This window comes from Apus apus, chromosome 13 (genome assembly GCF_020740795.1).
Source record: "Apus apus isolate bApuApu2 chromosome 13, bApuApu2.pri.cur, whole genome shotgun sequence".
NCBI classification, from domain to species: domain Eukaryota; kingdom Metazoa; phylum Chordata; class Aves; order Apodiformes; family Apodidae; genus Apus; species Apus apus.
Window position 1 is genome coordinate 11,285,053 of NC_067294.1, and position 9,926 is coordinate 11,294,978.

General features: G+C 41.6%; 1 protein-coding gene across 3 annotated transcripts in view; it reads left to right on the forward strand.

Annotated features, from left to right (window-relative positions):
• The window catches only part of HTR4 (5-hydroxytryptamine receptor 4), a 107,954-nt gene extending 100,160 nt beyond the window's left edge, over positions 1–7,794 (forward strand). For 2 of the 3 annotated variants that reach the window (XM_051631250.1, XM_051631252.1), the window contains one exon: positions 4,986–7,794. In XM_051631250.1, coding sequence (XP_051487210.1) covers positions 4,986–5,073 — 88 coding nt within the window. In that variant the 3' untranslated portion in view covers positions 5,074–7,794. The remainder of the gene's footprint in view (positions 1–4,985) is intronic. The other variant, XR_007890802.1, reaches the window with a different exon arrangement.
• Positions 7,795–9,926: the final 2,132 nt, after the last annotated feature.

Consider the following 9,926-nt stretch of genomic DNA (forward strand, 5'->3'; position numbering starts at 1 on the left):
TCACACATTTAGAAGACAAATTATCTCTGAATTGGCTTCTGTTGGACAAAAGAGATCATAGGGAGCCATGTACAGGTGCAGAGACAGACCTTTACCTTTAGTAAACTCACCTCTGATAATGTCTTGCTCTCCTCTGGGTTGCAGGTCAATCAGGTGCAGCAGAAGGATGATATACAATAAGCTTAAACCTAATTGCTAGGAAATAATCTAAGTATCTTGGTCATCTCAAAACCAGGAAGACATTAGAAACCCAGAGAGAAATGACAGGGTCTATTAATCCTGGGACCATGAGATATATTGCTAGTTTTGCAGCCTTGCACGTGATACCAATTTAGGATGTTCTGCAATGTTGATGCATATAAACAAAGTCAGAATGACTGTAATTTCTGGCTCCCCTTTGCCCCAGGGAGCAAAGTAGGTGGGGGGCATTGTTCTTAGCCTGATAGAAATTTTTTCTACCAATGGCCAAATGTGGAAGTTCACTTTAGTGGCTGGAAGCATGAGTCATTCAGCCCAGTTACATTACAGTTACTAGAAGGCTTTTCATTTCATGGAGTTTATGAACCTGGCAATTGTGAGAGAGGGACAGTTCTGCACTGACCTTTTGCAAATTAAATATGCAGCTGTACTAAAATCAAAGTGTTTCATGAAAACACATTTAATTTATGTATATTCATTTTTTTTCAATGGAAAATGGGAATGAAAAACATTTCATTTTGACCTTTTGTGTATGTTTTTTTTGCATCTCTCAAAATGTCACAAATGAAAATAGCAGATTCCAGAGGTGCTTGGATTTTATGTTGACACTCCCCTCAACTTTCTGACTGTTTCCCAAGATTCCCCAGTTTTCCAAAATGTCAAAAAGCATCTTTTTAGGGAGCAAATAGCATTGTCATCTTTACCTTTAACTCCTGTAACCCTGGAGGATGCTCCGATGCCACAGGTTCTTTCCTGCTGTTCTGAAAAACATTCTAAACATTCTAAACATTCTAAACATTCTAAACATTCTAAACATTCTAAACTGGGGTTTAGAATGGTCTTTGTGATCTTTCTTGGGCACTTCTGTCATAGACATGGCAAGATAATGAAACCAATGATTTTGCATTTAACAACATCTCTATAATCTACAGGCAATAATTTACTCTGGGTTAGTGACTACCATAAAATACAGAATTAAAATACTGTTTTCTACCTGTTTCTGAAAAGGAAATAAAGAAGTTGCATCACTGTCTGCAATAATTAACAATTCAGTTATCAGTCATCTTAAACTGTTGTCTCTTTTATAGTACATTTATGAACTATACAGTTTGCACTTACAATTATGGGATGGAACAGATGGTGGAAGGCTTATTTCAGAATGATGTGTTCATTAAAATAACCTACTCTGGTCTGCCAAGTGATTGTTAACTGTGAACCCAATTGGATATTGAAGAGAGATATTTATTATTTCTCTTCAAGTCCATCTGAAAGAAACAGAGCTTTGAGAAATGGACACTATATTGAGTGAGAAGCTACAACAATAGTGCTGCTTATGTTCCAGATGGGAAAGCACTGAAGAGTTGTGCAGCTGTGACAGAAAGAGAAACGCAGGGAAAGGTAAATTGTGGACCAACACAATTTTCTAATCTAAGAAATGTTTCAATTCTTTATTCAATTTGAAGCTCAATGCCACTTAAAATGTGGCTCCAGCCAGCTTCTACCTATGTGCAGACTTTTCCTATGATCTGTTGCCTTGAGTAGCTGGGTTCAATAGCAGTAGTTTCATCACTAAAAATGGGAATCTCTGTTCACAATTGATCACAACTTACTCAGTAAAATTGTGTCTTCCTTGGGTCCCAACAAGTGTTTACTTCTGCTGTTGCTTCTGCAAATAAGAGGTTTCATGGTGTAACTCCGAATAATCACTTGAACATGAATTTGAGTTGGCTCTTGTCTCTTTTTTCTTTTCTGTCTTGTGAGAAGTTGCAGACTTGCACCAGATCAAAAATAGGGAAAATATCGGAAACCGTGAAAACTTTTTAAGCGTTTCCTGTACCACTCTGATTTCAGGTTGAAACTCATTATTTTTGACCTAGCAAGTAAATCTTTATAATTGCACATTTCTCAGATCCTCTGCCCTCCCTTAAACATCCACCCCAACTTGTTAAATCTAGTTGTAAATTAAATTAGTCCGTACATTTTTCGGGGCATGCATTGTCTTCAAAAGGAGCTAACCAGAGCTCAGCAGGACAGATTCCTGATGCAGGTGCAGCTGTGCACCTACAGTGGGTTTATCACAGCTGCACTTCCCTCCATTAATCTGCCTTCAGCCCAGCTGAAAACTTTCCTGTCCTTGGGCAGTTGTGGGCATTTATTGTATTATTATTTCTTTGCTATCACTAGAGTCCTCTAGGTAAAATTATTTCTCCTGCCAAGTTTAAAGGGGAAAGGCTGCTGAGGGAACATCAAGCCCCGTGTTTGTTCTGAGGCTTTGGACACAGCAAGACAGGTGATCCTGGGGGACAGAGCTGGATGCTGGGGCTTTGCTCATTGGGAGGAGAGGACTAAGTAGGTTCCTCAAGCTCCCTGGAGATGGTGATGGTTTTTCATTAGAGTTGGGGGAAACCAAAGACCAGTGAGTCTTTGGCTTTGCTTTCTTAAGGCATTGTACAAGTTGGTGCGGGGGATAGCTCTGCAGGGAACCTAAGGGGGAACATTGAAACAGCCACTGCCTCTTTTTGGTGTTTTCTCCCTGGCTCTTGCCGAGTTCCTAGAATACTGCTGGAGCTGCTTGTTCTCGTCATGGCCTACAGAGAGTAAAACCACAGATCCCCTCCACTGCTGAGAGCTAATCCAACCAGTTAATTAAAGAGTCCATTGGACTGTCAGAAACAGCAGGAGATGCAGAAGCAATTGTCTCCAAATTGGTCATCATCACAATTAAAGTGCCATTTGGCAAGAATGTGAATAGCCCCCAGTGGGGTCTCTTTATATGTGGTAATGCCTTTTCAGTATTGGGCGTTAGTGCTGGGTGTCAGTGTTCATGATCTGAGTAAAGCTGCCTGGTGAAATGAGAGTAACACTCACCACCAGTTCTGGGAGGGTTCAGGTGGAGAGGGCAGGGTCAGCCTAGGATGCCGTTTGTAATTGAGCTTGGTGGCTTAAGGTGCCAGCAGATACAAATCCCATGGAAGGAGCTCGCTACAGGCAGGAAAGCTGAGCGACTAATCTGCTGCAGATAATTTAATACATTTAAAACTTTACAAATTCTTTTCCTGCTTATATATTACGGCTTCCTCAGATGTATTCATTACTCAAATCTACCTGACAAATTTCTCTTGGAATTCAGCCCACGGGGGCAGGTCCAAGTGTTGTTTTCTACTTGCGGTCGGTGGGATAAATCCCGTGGTGCTTGGCTTCCTGAGGCACAGGAGGTGTGCATTCCTGCAGGGGAGGCAAAAATGAGTTGTGGGTGCAGCTGTGCTTTCTCTCTGAAACTTGCTTCCCATAGATACTGATGTCTGAAAAATAAATTGTATTTTCAGAGAGCGCATCAGTTAAGACTTGGTGGTGTGAAAAAACCCAGGGCTGGTATAATCCTGTCTTTTCTCTGATGCTAAACTGGTGCCCTGTAACTGGCAGGTAGCTTTGAACTTTCATTTGAAGGGAAAAACTACAGCATGTGAAAACAGTCATGGTAACACAAAAGCCAGCCAGCTGAGGACTCCTTTCTTTAGCAGTTTCCTGGAAATATTGGTAAGAATTTTAGGAACAATGTGCCAGTGCCCGAGCCAACCATCACCCCTGTAGTGCAGCTTTCACACCCTGCATACAAACGCTCTTTCCTCCTCTCCTACCCATCCTCTTTCCCCACAGGGTAAACAGCTGGAAGTGTTGAGCTAACTGCCAGAGGCTTCAGACAGACACTTTGTGCCACAAGAGATCCTGGGACACCTTAATGACTTCTTTTAGCTTAAAGCATCTTTGTAACAAACGGCATCTCCTGCTAAATTGCTGATCTTGCACAACTGTTTTTTGACTACTGCAGAAGAAGAAAGGTTTGGCTCTTTGGATATCCTGTTTGAAGTCAGCTTTCAGTGCCTGTCTGTTGTGCTTCTGAGCAAGTCCTGAGTTGCTCTGAACCATGTCTGTTTTGTTCAGAGAGCAGGGCGGTCTCCAGGCTCTCATCCTCTGTGTCACGATTTGTAGCAGAGACTTTGCCATGTGAGGGGTCTCTGGGCTGGATTACCTCACACAATGTGCCATGTCTGACTTGATATATAAAATTATAAATGTTATGACTTGTATGCTTCATGGTTGTCTAATCAAAGTGTCTGTTCAGTGTTAGATGCAAAAAGTCTTTTCTCATTTCTTACATCAAGTCTGTATCTGGTTGGTAGAACTAGCAGTCTTTAAATTTATGATCATTATTTAAAGGAATGGAGTACTAAAGGGGTATGTTTAATAGATATATCTGCACATACAGTCACCTGTATTAAGGCAACCAAGTCTGACCATGTTGAAAAACAGCATCTAGTACTTTAGAGGGTAAATTTCTCCAGGAATATTCACCAGGGTTAAATCACACAGGCAGTTTATACCCTGGCTTTCATTTTGAGTCCATGGCTGACCTACTGAAACAAATGGATACCTCATTTGTAGGGTATTCAGACCATGTACTTCAGACATTTCAGTGGTATTCTAAGCACCTTAATTATGGTTTCTTAGTATTTGGTTTCTTTTCCTTTCATTGCCAGCTGCACCTTAGATACAAGAAAACCAACAGGCTCTTGGCTTTCAGTGATTTCCTTGACTGCATCAAATGGAAGATTTGGTTTCCTGTTGTAGAGCAGACTAGGAATTCACATTTGCTTAACATGGGATCAGGATATTTGGAAGATATATTGTCTTAAGATGTACTTCTGGGTTTGCAAGAACTCACTTTACATAAGCCTCTCCTCTTAACTAGCACTAACTAATCTTTCCGTATGTTTTTCCACTCCCAGGTACACTGTTTTACGTAACGGGCATCATCAGGAACATGAGAAGCTTCCCATCCACAATGACCCTGAATCCCAAGAGTCCTGTTTTTAGTCATGGTCCTAGGAATGTCTCAGCTGAAGGAATTAATTCCTTTTAAGGTACCCAAAGGATTAATGGACAACAGGACTTTATGAAAACTCATGCATCAGCACTGTCATGGTGCTTCCTACACTGACTGCCTATGAATCTCCAGGTCGATGGGGGCACAGAAACATACACGAGCAGAATGGCTGAGGAGACTCTCCTGTTTCTCCAAGGACAGCTGGGCTATATGACCGTGTCAGAGCCTTCCTCCAGGAGAGTGCTGATTACTGTCAATGTAAGGAAACAGCACATACAAACCACCCAGTGCAGGGACTCCTGTTAATCCTTTCCAGCTGCCATCTGTGTAAAAGCCACCTCTCTGTCCTGTAACACCACCATCTTAAAGATTATAAGTTCTGGCTAAGGTCTGTCACGCTGTCAGACTAAACATCTGCACCAGATCCCGCCGGTGAGCAGGTGCTGCTGGCAGAGAACCAGCCCCACGTTGTCTTCAGCCAAATCAAGTATTTGCCTTTTGATTATAGTTCCTGATGAAAGGTCAGCATCAGCTGCTGATTCACCCTGCCCTGCAGAGCTTTCTTTGTAAATGCTGTTATTGTGTTTCCTGGCCAAGTTCATTGGCAGAAGGCTCACAGGGTGTACCCGGTGCCTGACAAGCTGGAGCAGGACCTGCAGAGCTGTTTCCCTGCCAGCATTGCTGCAGTCCAGCCCCACTGCTGGCAGCCAGTGGCCAACCTCTGCCACTCGGAGGCCAATGGATGGGATGTGGCCCCCAAGCCCAGGCCAGCTGCCAGCTCTGTCCTCACCTGAGCAAACTGTGGCCATTCTTACCAAAAACAAAGGTTGGTCAAGAGACAGAGTCAGTCTGTAATAGATCACTAAGTGCCATCTTGGAAAACATACCATCTAAAAAAGTTTTTTAGCTACATGAGGAAGACAGACTTCTACTTACGGTTTCCATCTTTATTTTTCTATTGGTTCTGTTCTCTTCCAGTTGAGGCATGAAGTTTCAAGACTTTCAAATATCACCATATGCACCTCTCTGCAAAGATCTCAGTCCTTAGCTGCTTCCTGCATGTAGATGTTGCTGTGTTCCTTGTGAGCTGCTTCCACCCTTGCATGGAAAGGGCAGGCAAGGCCGTAGACTTCAGAACACTGGGAAAATTATTTTCATGCAGGGGGAAATATGCAGGATCAAGACTACAAGCCTCTGCCTTTTCAGATGAAGATCTAACCCAGAAATGCCACTCCAAGCCTAGAAAATAAAATTGTACTTTGTTATATTGTGTAATCATGTACAGATATTTTTAATGTAAAAAGAAAAGGTGACATTATTTATTATTTTTTATCAGGAACATGTGTTTTTTTTCATTAAAGGCTTCTATACCCAGGAGCTTAACATTATCTGTATTATGATTTAGTAATGTTTCTGTTGCTATGTGACAGGTATTTACTGTAAACAAACAAACAAATCCTGCTTTGAACAAACAAAAATGTTGCTCAGTAGGAAAAAAAAAAGTGCATGATGAGAACAACCAGCTTCCTTGCCTTGGTGTCTGACTTCTTCACATACCTTCTTCCACATTAAAAAGTCACTAATAAAGCTTTCCATCATTTTCCTTTATGATATAAAAGGACACAGGGCAGAAACAGACACCAATGTAGAAAATTGCTGGCAGTTAGAAAGAGACAAACTATTGGTGTTTGTGGCGATAGGTGCTGATGGGAAGAACATGAGCTATTTGAAAAGAGATGGTGAGGCAGTTTGAGCTAATTCCTGGTTCATCATCAGGAGCAGTTCAGCAATGATCCATTTTTACAGGGCTGTGTTCCCAAAAGAACTTGCTATCAGTTCAGCTCTGTTGTTACCAGAGCAGTAAGTGAAAAAAACAGGCCAGTATCGAAAGTTTTGGAAAAAAGTCCATCCAGGACCACTTCAGTACACCTCTGTGGAACTGCTCACATGGGGTTTTGCCTGGATTTGGGTATGCAAGACTGCAGAACAGGTTGTCTTAGTTTTACCTCAAGTACCAAAGAAATCCTATAAAATGTCCCTATTAAAAGGCATCAAAATATTGGTTTGAATTTTCTCAGAGTGATGTGGAACCGGCAGCATGGGGATGCAATAGTGATGGTGTTCTTTGATTCCACTGTTGTCCTTGAAGTGTTGCTTTATCCTATATTTTTATGTGCTTTAGTAATATGTCTCAATTTAAAATTAACTTCTCAACCTGGAATTTTACTCATGAACAATGTTCAAAAGGCTCTTTCAGTGGGATCAGTAGCACACTAGCCAAAATGATTAACAGCTCCGATTGGAAAAAAGGTTCCACTTCCAAACAACATATTTGAATGAAATACCAAACATGAAATGTCCATGTTCTGTCTCATGTCTGGCTAATTGCTCATTGGACCCACTAAGCCTGTCATGAACCACCTGGCAGCTCCTGCTTAATAACTCAATAACCTCAGCAATGTTTCTGTGAACCCAGCAAATGACAGTGTCCATCATCAATAATGTTAGTATTTCTGTGGAAAAGAAGCTGTCTCATGGAAAGGACCTGTGCTTGATTTCCTTTGCTAAAGGTAGCTGCTCCTGTAGCCTCTGAGTTCATCTTCCCACTGACCATTTTGGCTAGCAGTGTCAGAGACTTTGCCTGTGCTGAATAATGTGTAACACATTGGCTGTTTCTAAGAATAAAAAAATCCTCTATGTATATTGCAGTAAACTCCAACTCATGCTAATTTCTTGTACTGTTTTCACTCAAAATGCAGGATGCTACCAAGCAATACCTTGCATATACTCAAACATATATACTTGCATATATACAAAGCACCTGCCTTGCATATACTCAAACAGCTCTAACAGCAAGGGAGATTCTGGCCTCATTGCTCTGAAAATACTGATGAGTTCTTGGCTTATGATAGAAGCTCCTAATGTTTATCTACCAGAACAATCCTGCCTCCTGCACCATCTGTCTTTCTTCCCACAGTTTTGCTCAGTTACTGAGCCCTCTTTCTCCCTTGCCTGGGCTGTGTCCACCTCACCTCTCACTATCTGCACTGAGAGATGTCACCACTACAGGCATTTGCAAATAGGGAGTCAGATAAAATCTTATGACTCTGGTCCTCTGAGTTTCCCAGTGAATTTGACTGAAAAAGGATACACCTTTCTTCCACTCTTTCCATCTCTTTCCCACAATTTCTCACAGATTCTCTTTAATAACCATGTATTTATTTCTTCACATAAATATACCAGTACTCTTCAGCAAATTATTACACCACCATTTATGTCCTGGGAACATTTTCCTGGTTATTTTTTATTGCAGTAAGCCTTAGAAGTGTTAAACCTGATGCTGCTCTAGCTGTTTTCTTGGATTACAACCGATTACACTTTTCCAAGCCAGAAGTAATGAGCTAGCAACACAGCCAGTTAATAAATTGGCTGGCTGGGTCTTTGCTAAATTGTCATCAGGAGGCTGCTCTGTCAACACAGTTGCATTTCCATAGCTTTTTATTTTTCTAGGCTCCAGAAGCACTTTTGAGATTTTGCGTAACATTTGTTAGCAGATTATATGTCCAGACAAGCAAACCTAAAGCTGTGTTGAGGTTACTTGTGCTGAAAGAGGGTACTACCTCCAGCTTGAAAACCCCATCTAACACTAAAACTGTGGGCCACCTGAGTTTAAGTGGGGTCTAGACAGTTTCAGGGCGCAAAACCCATCCTTTCCACTGAACAGCTTTCCATGTCCCTGATACTCAAGTTTACTGAGATAGAAACCAAGTCACAGTCATGCTGCAAAGTGAAAAAAATCCAGACGTAATAAACACGTCAACAATGGGAAGCTGTGTTCACAAAACAGAAGCTCCAAGAAAGAGTGCACGAAAGAGGCCATACACTTTAATTAGCTGATGATCAAGACCGTCTGGAGGGGTGTGAAGCAATAACTGGATGATACACACTCTGTAAATGTCAGTGCTTGAGGCAGTCAGTAGCTGTTTTGCTTAGTGAGATGTATGGAGATTCAGCTGCAGCCCAAGTGTCATGCTCATAAACACGATGCAGACAGATGAGCTCTCATGGAGAAAAATACTTCCACATTTATCCTTCATGGTCCTTTCAAACCCTGAATATATTTTCAGGTTTTAGGCTTGGAAAAAGCAATGAAAGTGAAGGAGAAACAGTATCTCAGCAGAACTGGAAAAATGCTTTCAATAACTCTCAAAATGCATTTCTTGTAGTTCACAAATCTAATAATTGACCTGCTCCTAATTGCAGGATCTGACACCTGACTAAGCACAAGAAATGAACACATTTACCACAGTGATTTAAAAATTAAGACAATAGCTTCCATTTGCATTATACCTTAGCACATTGCCTTTGTGCCTACCCTCCAGCTGTGGTGTGTTAGCAGAGCTGAGAAGGGGCTCTTGGTGGGACTGATGGTGGTGGAGCTGAGGGGTATGTGTAGAGATGCATGGAAAGCCCTTATTCACTTCTCTCCCACATAATACCTGGCTCCAATCTACATTTTGAACACTCAACTTGTCTGAAGGCTAAACCAGGCTCTCAGTCTCAATATAAAAGTGTACACTTCAAAGAGGGCTGTGTCCATAATGTGCACATCAGGAGGACTCGAGCAGAACAAACAAAGTAGGCACAGAGAAAGCCACTTTCTCAATGCTCTGCTCTGAACATTTCTAGTCACAAGCAGATAACAAAGCACATACAATCACTTTTTTTTTTTCCAGAGATACTGGGATATTAGTACACTTAATTCATTACTGGTTATTATTTACTTGCCATCATAGGAGCCCACACCTTGGCCTAACAAAGCTACCTGAAGGAGCTCCAGGAT